The sequence below is a fragment of the Olea europaea genome, chromosome 4, assembly GCF_002742605.1.
Source record: "Olea europaea var. sylvestris chromosome 4, O_europaea_v1, whole genome shotgun sequence".
Classification (NCBI taxonomy): Eukaryota; Viridiplantae; Streptophyta; class Magnoliopsida; order Lamiales; family Oleaceae; genus Olea; species Olea europaea.
This window is the reverse complement of record NC_036240.1, coordinates 13088115-13104756: the sequence shown is the minus strand read 5'-3', so window position 1 is coordinate 13104756 and position 16642 is coordinate 13088115. Positions and strand designations below refer to the sequence as shown.

General features: G+C 31.5%; 1 protein-coding gene and 1 long non-coding RNA gene across 3 annotated transcripts; both read right to left on the bottom strand.

The window, feature by feature from the left end:
- Positions 1 to 565: 565 nt before the first annotated feature.
- LOC111393684 lies at positions 566 to 3640 on the bottom strand. The gene is made up of 3 exons (XR_002702470.1): positions 3334 to 3640; positions 3084 to 3197; positions 566 to 1743 (listed from the first exon to the last, which is right to left on the bottom strand). It is a non-coding gene; the product is annotated as an uncharacterized LOC111393684 (long non-coding RNA).
- A 4462-nt stretch (positions 3641 to 8102) lies between these two features.
- Positions 8103 to 16372, bottom strand: LOC111393682. 2 transcript variants are annotated; one of them, XM_023019344.1, is made up of 6 exons: positions 15938 to 16368; positions 15233 to 15323; positions 14795 to 14955; positions 10105 to 10132; positions 9537 to 9645; positions 8103 to 8567 (listed from the first exon to the last, which is right to left on the bottom strand). In XM_023019344.1, the coding sequence occupies exons 1-6, from the start codon at positions 16163 to 16165 to the stop codon at positions 8486 to 8488; spliced, it is 699 nt and encodes a 232-aa protein (XP_022875112.1). In that variant the 5' UTR covers positions 16166 to 16368; the 3' UTR covers positions 8103 to 8485. The 2 variants fall into 2 exon arrangements, with proteins under 2 accessions (XP_022875112.1, XP_022875113.1); XM_023019345.1 differs by lacking the exon at positions 8103 to 8567 and adding an exon at positions 8574 to 9335 and having other exon boundaries at positions 15938 to 16372.
- Positions 16373 to 16642: the final 270 nt, after the last annotated feature.

The following is a 16642-nucleotide window of genomic DNA, read 5'->3' as shown; positions in this document are numbered from 1 at the left end:
GGTTGCGCTTGTGAAACTTCAAATGAAAAGACCACAATTACTACTGCACTTTCAATGTTGTGTTTCACGAATATTTCTCTTTTCTTAATGATCACTAATCTTCAGTAAACCTTTTTTTTTTTTTTTTTTTAAATAGTCACCATTCTTTGGAAGATAATTCCTAAAAGTTTCTATATTTTTAACATTTTTCCCATCTATTATTTCAAATCATTTGAAAAATTAACAATTTTACTTTTTACACCATCATATCTTTAATTTTCAGACAAGACTGAGTGACGAATAAGAAACAAAGTTGATAAAGCACGACTTGGTAAAAAAATACTTTATAGTTCAAAGACAACTGAGAAACAACATTGAAATTAAAGCGGCCATTGAGAACTAAAATCAGAAACTTCAATCTGGAAGGCAACGGCCGATGGGGGAAGAAGGGTAAGTTGAGCATCCAACAAGTTCGATAAGAAACCTGTAGGCAGTAGAATAGAAAATATTTCTAACCCTGAGAAATTTACCAAAATAATTTGGATCATAGAGGATGAAAGAAGAAGAAGAAGAAGAAGAACATACATTTACAAAATATGCACAGTTGTTTCCATAACGAATTTACATTAGTAATGATAAGTTGGTGATAGTACACGCCTCACAACAGCAAAACCTATACATGTATCCAGCCATTGCTGGCTCTTGGCCAAATGAAAGCCCACTCTATACATTACATGGCGATAATAACAATCAGCCATGAAAATGAAGAACACTAGAAAATTATGCAGATCAACAAATAACATCCAATGAATTAACAGGCATGAGCGAAAGGAAAGCAGTATGTGGCACAATTTTGCAATGTCGAAACTTGAAAGCTGCCAAGGCAGCAATGGAGCATTAAAACTTAAGCCCCAGGCTCTTTTTAGGTCGCCAGTGTAGCTCACAACAGCTTTGAGATAGCACGACATGATGTCCAGAATGCTGCACCAGCAGCCCTTAAAAGGGCTGGATTTTGGTAAATCCTGAACCGTGCATAGCACAAACAGATAGTCAAAACAGTAAGAATTCCCCATTGTTAACGAGGTGGTAGAATAACCCAACTTTGAAAGAAGCAATGGTGGCAAGGTTAAGTATGTAGAAGATTGAGAAGGAATATCATATATAGAGAGAAACAACAAAAAGAATGCACAACCCCATTAATATCAGGATATTGTTTCAGTAAGAGCTACTCACCAATCATATAGAATGAGAAAGAGTCATTCACATATTCAATTTTAGCATTCCTTATTCGTTCTCATTATTTTTTAGCCTCTACAAAAGCAGTTAAGAACGATTAAATGCGATATGTCGATTAATCTTCCCTTATGACTAAACACAAGCCGAGCACTTCCCAACTGACTTTCAAGTTTGAACTCCAGAATGTGAAACTAGGAGTCATGCTCAAACCAAGGATAATGAAAAAAAAATACCATGTGCTGTTGAAAGCATTGCCAAGGTTTACAGAAAATAAAAGCCAAAGTATAACTCCCCAAAGGGCTTGCTGAACATTTCCAAGCATAAAAAATTAACATCTCAACCTTCCATCTAGAATCGGAGCCACAGTTTGAGCCATAACAGAGCTAGGCCCTGCAGCCATAGCTACACCCATAACCGAACTAGGCCCTGCACCCATAGTAGAACCCACAGCCTGAGTTTGGGTACCTACAGCTTGGGACACATCCATGTTGGAATCCATGTTGGTGGAACCAGTTGCCATTTTGTCTTCTGAAAGAACCAAACAACAAATTAGTTTCCACAATATAACAAATATAAGAAACTAATCAGTTCAGAAATAATCAATATAAGAAACCAATTTTTCCTTTCTGAAAATCTGTTTTAAGCTTGTAGGGAAAATCTCAAGTTTCACCAGTTCGGTCAACCAAGCTTTTCTGAAATTCGGTAAGTTTATGAAAAATGAGGAATCCGATATTCTCGATTTCAATACCGTATATGTCTTTTGTCTGGTAAAATGATATATAACAGCAAGTTACAGTCGCACAACTAATTGGATAATAACAGAATGAACAACAAATCAACTATTGAATTTATTGCAATAAATAACAGAACGAATAATTGAAATTGTAGGGAATGAAATTTCAAACCGAGGCCTGTGTTACACACAGTTTTCTTAAAACAGATTCGTCCCCTCACCGTCCGTGCTTGAGGTTTAAAACGAACGTCCGTTTCTTAGGATACAACGGTAAAACCAGTAGCTTCCGAGCATCGCAGAAACCACTCCGGCAAACTGAACTAGTGCCTGAACTACACCACCACCAAGACAGAAATGCAGAAAAGACAGAACTCTATGCAAATGAATTTTTTGTGTATTCTAAACTTGAAAACTTTTGCTTTGGTGTATTGAAATGAGGAAAATGAGCCACTATTTATAGGCTAAGCTACCATTAATGGCAATGACCTTTGGAGTTTCTCATCTTTTTCCTATGTGGGACAAATTCATTTTTCCCACATAAACTCCCTTTTGAGTGGCACACTTTGAGTCTCAATTTCTCATTCACCCGAGCATCATCTTTGACAAGTAAGTATATGATTTCGATGTACTCACAGAGGAGAACATAAATCAACTTTGATCTTCCAAATTGAACAACCGGATTCCACTCAAAACTCGTGCTAAAGTCAGCCCATAACTCAATTTTTTTTTTTCCAACAGAAATATCAGTCTGCACAAATCTGATTCATGTGCAGAGGTAACTGAATTGTATTTCCATCCAATATTTCAATGTCCGCAATCCATTCAATCTATAGCTCTCACATGAACTATATTTTACATTTGAGCTCAATTTTTTTTAAAAGCTCATTTGAAACCAATAATTTTACACGTAAACTCAATTTTTTTTTCTATTCTTCAATCACACATTTTGTTCAAAGCCTATTTTTCTCCAAAATGGGGCTCAAACAGGGCCTTAGTATGTAAGGACATTTTACCTTGCTCGTTTTGTTTCGAGTACAAAACATACCACTAAAAATCATATATTTCCCCGTACTTTGAATTAGAAAATTTCCATCACTTTAGAATAGACAATAGATAATGTTTCATAAGTACTTACTTTTATCAGATATAATCTCAGAAGTAAATCCTTCACTTATGGCTACATCTCCATCTCTAGCTTTCTTTTAGAAGATCTATTCTTCTTCACCATGTCCCTCGCAACAACAGTTATCTACACAAATAAAATCAGCAAGCAAGTTGGTTCCAAGAGAAACACTTGCACAAATTTATTCTTTGTAATTTATAACATAAAATTATGAGCGTGTACACAAAGAAGAAGCAGATTATTGTTATTAACTATTTAGTACCTTTTCTATTTTATACTTCTTCGAAGAGTGAAGAACGTTTGAAGACGCTATGCCTCTGGTTTTGGAGAGAAATTGCTCGGAGCGGTTGTGTACTCAACCCGAATTGCAGTACTAAATCGATGACTGCAAATGCGTTTGAGGGAAAGGGAAAGGATTAGGGCTGCATTTATAGAGCACTTACTAATGAACAGTAAATAAACTGTTTATGAACAATACGTAGCTAGTTGAAGCGTGACAACAGCAGTGCATGAATGAACTTGGAGTGAAGGTGATGATTGTGTGAATAGAGCGAAAAATATAAACAAATAAATAAATAAGAAAAAGAAAAAAGTGGAGGTTGACAATGGGAGGTGATGAATAGTGTCCAATACGAATAGTGGCTAATGTTAGCTTGTTTTATGTATGTACATAGATATATATTTCTCAATTATTTGCCATTTCAAAATTATCTTAAGTTCAGCACTAAAAAGCTTTGAAATTTTGAAAAATTGTTTCATGATATTTTATTTCATGAAATTTGATTATTCAGTAAAAATAGAATAATTTTATATTAATAAATTATAAAGTAATAAATACATTCTAAAGTTGGTAGATCTTACAATATTTTTTTACTGCAAAAATAAAATAAAAACAAATAATAAAATTGAGTTCAAATCATAGGAAGGAAAATAGAAAAAGTAATGACGTTGACTATGAATATTTTAATGTGTTCATTTACATTTTTTTTTTACAATTTTTATGTAAATAATTATTAAAAGTTTAAACGATTTTTATTTTAATTTTTTTCCTAGAAATTTTTTTAAAAAAATGTTTTCAAACTATTTTCTGCTTTCAATTTTGTAAAATACTGAAAATTTCTTTGATATGATATTTTCGAAAATAAGGTTAAACATGTAGTGTAAAACTCAAAATGTATTTTTGGTGTTTTGCTATTTTTAGAAAAAAATTCTAAAAACACTCTAAATAAATAAATATATATACATCTAACAAATATATTTTAAAATTTTAAAAAAATAAAATTCAAGAAAAATAAATTCTAAATAAAATTTAAAATTTCTAAAAAATTAAAATTTCAAGAAATATAAAAATAGTTCAAGCTTTTAATAATTATTTATGTAAAAAAAATTTTAGAAAAATTTAAATGAACACATAAAAATATTCTCAAACCAAGTCGTTAATTTTAATTTTAATTTTCTATTTTTCAAACTCAGTTTATGATTTGTTATATTATACATTTGTAGCGAGAGAAAATAAATGTAAAATTCACTAACAAAAAAATGTATATATTACTTGATAATTGATGCAAGTCGATACAACCAGAATGACTAACAAATATTGTGTCAAGTTTTAGCACCAACATAAAATTGTTCTATTTTTGTTGAATAGTCAAATTCATGAAATAAAATGTCATAAAACAAATTTTCAAAAGTTCAAAACAAACATGTTTTACATTTTTGTTTTGAAAAATAATTTTTCAAAATGACAAGTCAAACATATTTTTAACAATCCTAAAACAGGCTTAAATAAAAAATAAAAAAAAAACACTTAAAATGAACTTGAAAATTGAAATACAAACCAAACGGTTTAATTTTTAGAATTTTTAATTTTTTTCAAAATTTTTATTTTTCTATTTTCTAGAATTAATCATTTTTTAAAAAAATTAAAAATTTATTTTTAAAATATTTTATTTTTTAGAATTTTATTTTTAAACGCTTGTTTCTCATATTTTGAATGTTTATAGTGTTTTTATTGAAAATACTTATAATGTCAAAAATACGTTTTGAATTTTATATTATAAGCTTTCGGTATTTTGTAAAATTGAAAATAGCTTAAAAATAACAAACTAGACGCACTCTAATTGATTAAAGAAAAATGATATTTAACTTTCGATACTAAATTAGGATAATATGAGGGATCAATTTAAAACTCACTTACAATTTTTTGACTAACAATGTTTTTTATTTTTCTTCCATTTATGTTATTAATGTTATTAAAATATTCTTCATTCAATTATACTTTTTTACTTGAACATTATTTTAGTCAATTATATACAGGTTGCGCTTGTGAAACTTCAAATGAAAAGACCACAATTACTACTGCACTTTCAACGTTGTGTTTCAAGAATATTTCTCTTTTCTTAATGATCACTAATCTTCAGTAAACTTTTTTCTTTTTTTTTTAAATAGTCACTGTTCTTTGGAAGTTCCTAAAAGTTTCTATACTTTCAACATTTTTCCCATCTATTATTTCAAATCATTTGAAAAATTAACAATTTTACTTTTTACACAATCATATCTTTAATTTTCAGACAAGACTGAGTGACGAATAAGAAACAAAGTTGATAGAGCACGACTCGGTAAAAAAATACTTTATAGTTCAAAGACAACTGAGAAACAACATTGAAATTAAAGCGGCCATTGAGAACTAAACTCAGAAACTTCAATCCGGAGGACAACGGCCGATGGCGGAAGAAGGGTAAGTTGAGCATCCAACAAGTTCGATAAGAAACCTGTAGGCAGTAGAATAGAAAATATTTCTAACCCTGAGAAATTTACCAAAATAATTTGGATCATAGAGGATGAAAGAAGAAGAAGAAGAACATACATTTACAAAATATGCACAGTTGTTTCCATAACGAATTTACATTAGTAATGATAAGTTGGTGNAAGCTTTGAAATTTTGAAAAATTGTTTCATGATATTTTATTTCATGAAATTTGATTATTCAGTAAAAATAGAATAATTTTATACTAATAAATTATAAATTAATAAATACATTCTAAAGTTGGTAGATCTTACACTATTTTTTTACTGCAAAAATAAAATAAAAACAAATAATAAAATTGAGTTCAAATCATAGGAAGGAAAATAGAAAAAGGTAATGACGTTGACTATGAATATTTTAATGTGTTCATTTACATTTTTTTTTTACAATTTTTATGTAAATAATTATTAAAAGTTCAAACTATTTTCTGCTTTCAATTTTGTAAAATACTGAAAATTTCTTTGATCTGATATTTTCAAAAATACATTTTCGAAAATAGATTTTCGAAAATAAGGTTAAACATGTAGTGTAAAGCTCAAAATGTATTTTTGACGTTTTGACTGTTTTTAGAAAAAAAATTCTAAAAACACTCTAAATAAATAAATATATATACATCTAACAAATATATTTTAAAATTTTTAAAAAATAAAATTCAAGAAAAATAAATTCTAAATAAAATTTTAAAATTCTAAAAAATTAAAATTTCGAGAAATATAAAAATAGTTCAAGCTTTTAATAATTATTTATGTAAAAAAAATTTTAAAAAATTTAAATGAACACATATAAAAATATTCTCAATCCAAGTCGTTAATTTTTATTTTTATTTTCTATTTTTCAAACTCAGTTTATGATTTGTTATATTATACATTTGTAGCGAGAGAAAATAAATGTAAAATTCACTAACAAAAAAATGTATAGATTACTTGATAATTGATGCAAGTCAATACAACCAAAATGACTAACAAATAGTACGTCAAGCTTTAGCACCAACATAAAATTGTTCTATTTTTGTTGAATAGTCAAATTCATGAAATAAAATGTCATAAAACAATTTTCAAAAGTTCAAAACAAACATGTTTTACTTTTTTGTTTTAAAAAATAATTTTTTCAAAATGACAAGTCAAACATATTTTTAACAATCCTAAAATAGACTTAAATAAAAAATAAAAATAAAAACACACACACTTAAAATGAACTTGAAAATTGAAATACAAACCAAACGGTTTAATTTTTAGAATTTTTAATTTTTTTCAAAATTTTTATTTTTCTATTTTCTAGAATTAATCATTTTTTAAAAAATTAAAAATTTATTTTTAAAATATTTTATTTTTTAGAATTTTATTTTTAAACGCTTGTTTCTCATATTTTGAATGTTTATAGTGTTTTTATTGAAAATACTTATAATGTCAAAAATACGTTTTGAATTTTATATTATAAGTTTTCGGTATTTTGTAAAATTGAAAATAGCTTAAAAATAACAAACTAGACGCACGCTAATTGATTAAAGAAAACTGCTATTTAACTTTCGATACTAAATTAGGATAATATGAGTGATCAATTTAAAACTCACTTATAATTTTTTGACTAACAATGTTTCTTATTTTTCTTCCATTTATGTTATTGATGTTATTAAAATATTCTTTATTCAATTATACTTTTTTACTTGTACATTATTTAAGTCAATTATATACAGGTTGCGCTTGTGAAACTTCAAATGAAAAGACCACAATTACCACTGCACTTTCAATGTTGTGTTTCAAGAATATTTTTTTTCCCTTTTCTTAATGGTCACTAATCTTCAGTAAATTTTTTTTTTTTTTTTAAATAGTCACTGTTCTTTGGAAGATAATTCCTAAAAGTTTCTATACTTTTAACATTTTTCCCATCTATTATTTCAAATCATTTGAAAAATTAACAATTTTACTTTTCACACCATTATATCTTTAATTTTCAAACAAGACGGAGTGACGAATAAGAAACAAAGTTGATAGAGCACGACTTGTTAAAGAAATACTGTATAGTTCAAAGGCAACTGAGAAACAACATTGAAATTAAAGCGGCCATTGAGAACTAAACTCAGAAACTTCAATCTGAAGGACAACGGCCGATGGCGGAAGAAGGGTAAGTTGAGCATCCAACAAGTTCGATAAGAAACCTGTAGGCAGTAGAATAGAAAATATTTCTAACGCTGAGAAATTTACCAAAATAATTTGGATCATAGAGGATGAAAGAAGAAGAAGAAGAAGAACATACATTTACAAAATATGCACAGTTGTTTCCATAACAAATTTACATTAGTAATGATAAGTTGGTGATAGTACACGCCTCACAACAGCAAAACCTATACATGTATCCAGCCATTGCTGGCTCTTGGCCAAATGAAAGCCCACTCTATACATTACATGGCGATAATAACAATCAGCCATGAAAATGAAGAACACTAGAAAATTATGCAGAGCAACAAAGAACATCCAATGAATTAACAGTCATGAGCAAAAGGAAAGCAGTATGTGGCACAATTTTGCAATGTCGAAACTTGAAAGCTGCCAAGGCAGCAATGGAGCATTAAAACTTAAGCCCCAGGCTCTTTTTAGGTCGCCAGTGTAGCTCACAACAGCTTTGAGATAGCACGACATGATGTCCAGAATGCTGCACCAGCAGCCCTTAAAAGGGCTGGATTTTGGTAAATCCTGAACCGTGCATAGCACAAACAGATAGTCAAAACAGTAAGAATTCCCCATTGTTAACGAGGTGGTAGGATAACCCAACTTTGAAAGAAGCAATGGTGGCAAGGTTAAGTATATAGAAGATTGAGAAGGAATATCATATATAGAGAGAAACAACAAAAGAATGCACAACCCCATTAATATCAGGATATTGTTTCAGTAAGAGCTACTCACCAATCATATAGAATGAGAAAGAGTCATTCACATATTCAATTTTAGCATTCCTTATTCGTTCTCATTATTTTTTAGCCTCTACAAAAGCAGTTAAGAACGATTAAATGCGATATGTCGATTAATCTTCCCTTATGACTAAACACAAGCCGAGCACTTCCCAACTGACTTTCAAGTTTGAACTCCAGAATGTGAAACTAGGAGTCATGCTCAAACCAAGGATAATGAAAAAAAAATACCATGTGCTGTTGAAAGCATTGCCAAGGTTTACAGAAAATAAAAGCCAAAGTATAACTCCCCAAAGGGCTTGCTGAACATTTCCAAGCATAAAAAATTAACATCTCAACCTTCCATCTAGAATCGGAGTCAAAAGTTAAAAAAATAAAAATAAAAATAAAAATAATAAAAAATAAAAAATTACTAGTCTCTCACAACCATTTAGTTCCAGTAGAATGGCAAAAGTGATTGTGAATCATAAACAATGCTTACATTTATCCTTCTTGTCTCTTCGATTTTATATTCTTCTTTTGTTCTTTTTCAACATGATTGTGAAATTCAGTCCTACCAATGCATTTCAGGAGATGCAACCTTTAGAACATTGACTGAATGAGTTCAACTAGCAAAGTACATTATGTGATCAACCGATAATAGGATAATCATTAGTTTCCGAAACCTAAGCACAAACATCAACTAATAATATTCATTCAACATAAATCTGACAACCTGGACTCAAAATATGCTATTTATTTTCAGACAACTCACCCAATGGCAGTAGCTCCCCAGGAAGCTACATTGTAAATGGCTCTGCTTCCATCCCATGCCTTCTGCAGCTTACCCTTATTCTTTTTTACAGAGAATGTCTTGCGCAGAGCTGAAACAAATTTCAGAAAATTGCAGACCCTAAAGCCTCATGAACATAAAATCTTAGAAAAGAATGAAAAAAGCACAGAGCTAGTTAAATGGGAGATTCTATATTCATAGTTTTATTCTGTGCATGTTTGGATAGTGCGTAAATCATCATAGCAGCTGGTTAACATATTATCTTTTATCCACAAATTCTGTAAGACCCACAACTATTACCCACTTATTATCCACACATTCTATAAGACCCAAGGCTTAAAATCACTTTAATCTAATCACTTCCTCAATGTGCACTCATTCTCCAAAAACTACAGACTGAGGATTTTTCCAAATAAATTTAGTCGATATGTGAATCCTTCTACGGGGTCCATTCAATCAATCATTATGTTCGCCAATACATCCAACACGTCAAGCCATGTACATTATTTAGTCTCCAGAAACAATCATGGAGAAGAAGAATTTGACCCACCTTCCTGAAGTTGGTTTGGAGTCACATCCTGTAAAACAAAGAAAGAAAGAAATCTTAAGATAGATGGAGAATACTAAAAGGAATTAATGAGCTTGAAAATCTAATGGCACTTATCCTTTCTAGGGTATTCATGTGGAATATGCACAAAAAGAAAGGTAAATACGGAGCTCTATAACTAGTCGGACTTGAAGTAAGTTCTAACTTTTACAATATGCAACCCAGTATATTGTATTAGAAAGCTGTTGAAATTATTTTATTTAAGATTTCTTATGTTCGCAGGGTAAAAGTGTCATTGAATCTTTCAATAACTGCCTGAAATAGGTAAAGATCCATAGTTAATTGGATCTCAAATTAGTTAATCAATGTATCCACTTTTAATAGGAGTCACGGTAGTCTAGAATTAGCCTCACAATATCTATCAAAAGTTCAGTTTCCCTAATCTGATTTTTATACTAGAGGTCAAGAAGCTTAGCAGCCCATGAATAGTAATGTGACTCTCTTAATTTTGAAAGAGTGAATCATGATGAGAATATGACATTGTCACACAAAGTTGGCCCCAACCCTTGCAAGAACGAAGCTCTGCTCTCTCTTCTGAAACTTACAATTCTCAGGTACATAGACCAGCAGAAAGATAATGCAGTCCCATCTCATATTAACCATGTTAAGCAACTATATACTCTCACAGTCACATATCCTGTCCCAATAAACCACACTTCACAAGAAAGCAGGGAGTTTCAGATCACTAGAAACGCTGCATGCAAATCCAAAACTGGTTTAAGTGAAGTCATTCAGGAAACCATGGCATTTGATTCTTGGGCAAAACCCATATCTTTGTTTCATGGGTTATTAAAGTTAAAATTATTAATGTTTCATGTTTCCAAACAATATCATGGACCCAGAATATCTTGTACTCCTGCCATAGTTGTCATACCATATGAGTGTTTGATCCGGACAAACACCACAGTGACATCCTTCCACTAATTCAACTGGTTGGACCATAGATCTTAAAAAAAATAAAAATAAAAAATAAAAAAATGAAATTTGTTGAATGGAGAGACCTTATATATCTGGGTGTCTGTGTGTTATAAGTTGGCGTGAGTCATTAAAAAAGCCTCCATTTTGCAAAATTTATTAATCATTTATTAATGGTCAAACTTGATTTTCAACCACACATTTCAATGGACCCCAAGTACCATTCACTTGTCAACCACTCATTTCTATCTATTTATAAAGTAAATCATTTATAAATTCTTCCCAATCAGAAGCTAAGTAACACAGTAATTGAAAGATAAAATGCTCAAACATATTTCTTTATTTTTTACTTTTGCAAATCAAATCAAAGATATATTATGAAACCTTCCGATCCATGCCTCTTTTCTAAATTTAAGTGGTATACTCTGATTTTTATTTCTTCTATCATTTGTAATGAGATTTTATACATTATGACTTTATATTGGACAATAAAAAAGGAAATCATGAATCATGATCAATATCTAGACAAACATAGAATAACACAATTTATTATTGAAGTATATTATTCTTAACATTTAAAATATGTCATATAATCTCATTATGATATCTAATTCGTTTCCTTCCTGGTTGTACATTGTTTAAAATCAATTTACTAAAAGCACATGTCCGACAACTTTACATTCCATATGAAATTATTTAGGAAACTTGGAAGATCATTTATATCACATGCAATTATATTGTATTTTCATTTCCCGAATATGATTAGGATTTTTAAAGGTTTATTTTTAACTCTTTGGGATCAAATAGGAAAGGATACTCTCAATCATAGAACTATAATGAAATATACGATCAACCAACGGATTTCCTATTCAAAGAGTGCATAACCGCATGGATAAACTCACACTAACCCGTCTCTTTCGTTTCTCGAGGTTGAAGTAAGACCAAGCTCATGAACTTATTATCCTAGGTCGGAACAAGTTGATAGGATCCCCTTTTTCCTTTCCGAAACAGATATAGTTTTTAAATAGCTTTTATGGTTAATTCTAATAAATATTAGAAGATGAGAATCCAGAATAACTTATTTCTACCTGGTGCATAGTTATCAATTTGTTAGAGGATTATCACATGATCATATTATCTTTTGGTTAGTCTCTTACATAAGACCTTGTTGTGGCACAGTGATAACTAAGAATTGACAAGGTGGTAAAAAGCTATAGAAAGGACGAGTTGGCCCCACGTCCGAAGCCGTTGCAAGTGCAATTGTGTTTTGATGAAAATAGACCATTTCTTACTGAACCAGATCCAATTTTCTATACAACCAGCCCGAGTGTACAGAGCTTTGACTGGGTCAGAGTGGTTGTTCACCTGTTCATGGCGAATTAGTCCAGTTGTGCCACGTGACCGAGCTCAATGTCCCAGTCACCCATTTCCAGAACAAACAAGATCAGACAGTTCGGATCCAGTTTTAGTAACTATGCAAGTATGACAAAATCTTTGTCAACTGCAAAGTTGATAGGGCAATATTTAGATTAGGACTTCAGAATTCATACATAATATCATCATTTATGACCTAAATCTCGTCCATTAGTCATTTCAACACACTCTAATAAGAAATTTCTTTTTATATGCATTTATACAAGCCAGTCACCTTCTCTGCCATTACTATTCTCGTTTACACTTTTTTGGACTTGGTTTTCATATATTCTAAAAAGCACAACTAATGTTTTCCTAGAAAATGTTAGTAATCTATCTAACGAGTCATTCACTTGGTCATACATCCATATACAACATGAACTTCGCAGTATTAAATATCGCATTGCACAGGATATGAACTTTCAAAGTTAATGCTCAGCACAGTTGTAATCATGCCTACTCATGCATTGAACTTCATAATGGTAATTAGTATAATCCAGCTTCCTATGGGATTGATAACAAACAGCACAAATTATAATGCAACCGTTAATTTGGATTTGGTAAGTGAACATTTTATTCCATGGCACATACAAACAAAGTGGTGTAGTGTACTTAACAGTTTGATTTACCAGTTAGCTTATCTTATCCATCATTGCAGAACAGGTAGATAGAAAGGGGACTGCACTTTTTTATTGGAAAACCAAATTCAATGAAGCATGAAAAGCTCCAAGTCTGTCTGTCTTTCCTTTTTTTTTTTTTGTATGATCATGGGTGTCCGGGCTAGCTTACACCTCGACTAATCCCACGAGGCTCTGAAATTTACGGCCGGATACTCACCTCAGTGGCTATAAAGGGACTCAAACTGGTGACCCTAAAGCAAACCCAATATATAGAATGCATAGGCTCATGCACAACAAAGAGAGATTCTTCGGGGCAGAGGATTACCCCAACTAATGGTGCACCTCTAGGGTTGATGAGGTTAAAATTCAGGCCTCTCCTGATGGCAGTTTGCGGTGGTAGAAGAGCATTTTCAGGTCCCAGTGGAACAAAAAATCAGTGCCAACATAACACAAGCTGACCACCTCAGAAAAGGAACTGAAGAAGCTATGTAACTTACTTTTCATCTGTAGGATTTTAGTGGGCCATAACCCCATTGTCCACTTAGGCTATGTTTGATTGCACCCCAATTCCATGGAAAATGGAAATCAAATTCCATCTTTCCAATTTTTTGTTGTTTGATTGGCAAAATTTTCCCTAGAATTCGAATTCCACCTTTTATGTCACCTAAGCTAATTTCCATGTTTTCCCTGAATTTTGGTGAGAATTGGAATTCTGGATTACTGTAGCACTTTTTTTTTTATTTTTTGGGCAATGGAAACAAATTCTATGAATTATTGTAAAAAAATATTTCTCTTTAAATGTCAATTTTCATGTAAAACAAAGCCAAATGAATACCAAAAGATAGATGATTTTCGTAAAAAATTTTTTTTTGTTTTTTGTTTTTTTTTTTTTTGTTGGCAATGGAAACAAATTTCATCCCCAATACCAGTAAAATCTATCCCTTTAATTGACAATTTTTATGTAAAATAAAGCCAAACGAAGATCAAAAAACACTTTTATTTCAACATTTTCCACATGGAAAATTATCCCAATCAAACACAATAATTTATAATTCTCACGAAAACAATTTCTAGACAATTCAATTCCCTAGAATTCGTTTTCAATTCAATTCAATTCTATCTTTGCAATCAAACGAACCCTTAGCTTAATGTTACAACTTTAAAAAAATAAAAAATAAATAAAAAAACCTCATTACATGTATAAAAATACCTGGTGTCTTAAGAGTTTTAAACAATGAAACCATCTAATTGCGTAAAAGATCGAGACCATGGATCAATTCAATAAGCTGGAGAGACTAAAAATGCAGAAGCAAGTAAAGGCAAGTCATCAGTAAAGTCAGACCCATATAACAATTTTCCATTCAAGGCTTTTTCCAATCAATTTACCAGAACAAAATGGCTTCAAGTGAAATATTTACCGAAACAAGGAGAAAATAAGCTTTGACTTAAAGAAAATGAAATCTAGCAAAAGTAAAATGCAAATGACAAAGACTTCATCAACATGCATCTATCCCTTAACATGAACCAGAAGAGCACAAGCATCACGCATCAAGAGCCCATATGGGGAATATGGACTCTATAAGTGAAACTCTATAATAACAAAATCGGATTTCTTAAGTATTTAATACTCATATAAATATTGTGAAGATTTGACTAAAAAGCAACCAAAAAGAGAAAATCCTTGCCTTTGCTTGTTTAAGAGACAACAGATATGCAGCCATGAAGCAAGCTATACCCTCCACTATATCTTCTTGCCTAACAAAAACAAAATCTTCTCCATCTGACTCCATATTTCTTACTTCCCAAACTTCATTTTCACTGACCATATCCCAGGAATTGCCTTCCTCTGCATCATGGGGCATGATAAAAAAAAGTTACAAGGCCAACACGGCATTTGTTCCAGAGTTATTTTCGCCAATGAATTATGCCATAATGGAATAATAAACATTCTATCAGAAAGAAATCCAATCTAAACCTCTTGAGGAATGGGAAAATACTAATTGAAAAAAGTCCCAACCTACATTTTCACTTTATATCTTTGAGAAGTGTAATTTCCACCATATGCCCTTCAAAAATCACCACATAGTAGTAAATTCTAATGCTAACAGTCATTAAAAATATACCGGACATGTTCTGTGGAAGTGCTGCACGGGCGTTCTCTAGTTTCTCAAGAAAATCGGTGCCTTCAACCATAGATTGCAATAGATCACAAAACTGCAATATACAAAGTAAATGTGATATTAGCATGTGTAGTCAGGGACGTTCTCTTCTTGGCATTTCTTTCTTTTCCGTGCTCCCATGCGGAAAAAGAAATCACAAAATCATGTTTAACGTAATCTTGTACTCAGAAATCACAATTCTATAAAATCCTTGAATAGCTTAGACGTGGACTGAGTACTTAGCCTATGATAGCTCAATCAATTTCATTATTCCAGGTCTGACTGCCAGCATTTTCTGATCCTGATTCATATCTGCCGGATTGACTTGCCAGGAAAAAAAAATGTTTCTGTACCTCATTTCGGGAAATATTTTTCAAAAACAACACACAAAGTAATGCAAAAAACAGAAAATGCATATTTGGTGTTTTAATGATCGCAATTGTTGAATGTCAAAACTCTTTCAGGCCAATGTATATTCTGTTCTCCTGCTCATAAAATTACCCCCTTCATTTCAGTAAAAAATAATAAATAATAAAAATAAAAAGATAAATTGCTCATACCCAAATCGGGATATATGTTCACTTTATTTGCAACTACAATAAAAGAACCAAAATTCAACAATTATCTTAAAAAGAAAAAGGGGCAGGTAGAAAATAACAAATCCTTGACCTCAGCTGTCTCGGCATCGCAACAGGGGGAAGACGAGCTATCATCAAAGTCCGGCAGCGCATCTGGGTCACCATCGGCATCATCATCATCTAGGACATCGGTGAGCTCTTGGAGGGCCACCTGGCATTGCTGGAGTACTACCTCCAGGGTTTTCCTCTTCAACCGGACCCGATCCCTCTCGGAACCCTTTCCTGTAGGCTTCTGTCCGGTCGGCTCCATTGGATCCATAACCGTAACAAAATTAACAATACCCAAAATTATTATATCGAATCATGCACCATAGAAGTCAACAAATCGGGGGTTTATGAGGAATAATACTGGTGTAGAGGGCATATGAATGACATTGTGTTTTTCAGATTGTCGTCATTTGGAGTGATGCCGTCAACGGGAATTTGTTTAGGGAAGGCAACTTGCAATTGTTAAACAAGGAAATTGCACCCACGTAACTTTTTGGATTGGCATTTTAAAAAAATGTCACATTTTAATAATTTTTACAAAAAAAATGTGACTTTTAAACTTTTTTGTTCCTCTAAAAAATTTAAATGTCTTAAATCCTTAACTAAAATTAATTTAATTAGATGAAAAATAGTACAAAAAGTAGAAAAACATCACACTAAACCTACCCAACTCACCCCTCACGTCAAAAAATTTGGAACAAGTGAAGTGACCGTTGAATTCTCTATTTTTGTATCTCATTTTCAATTT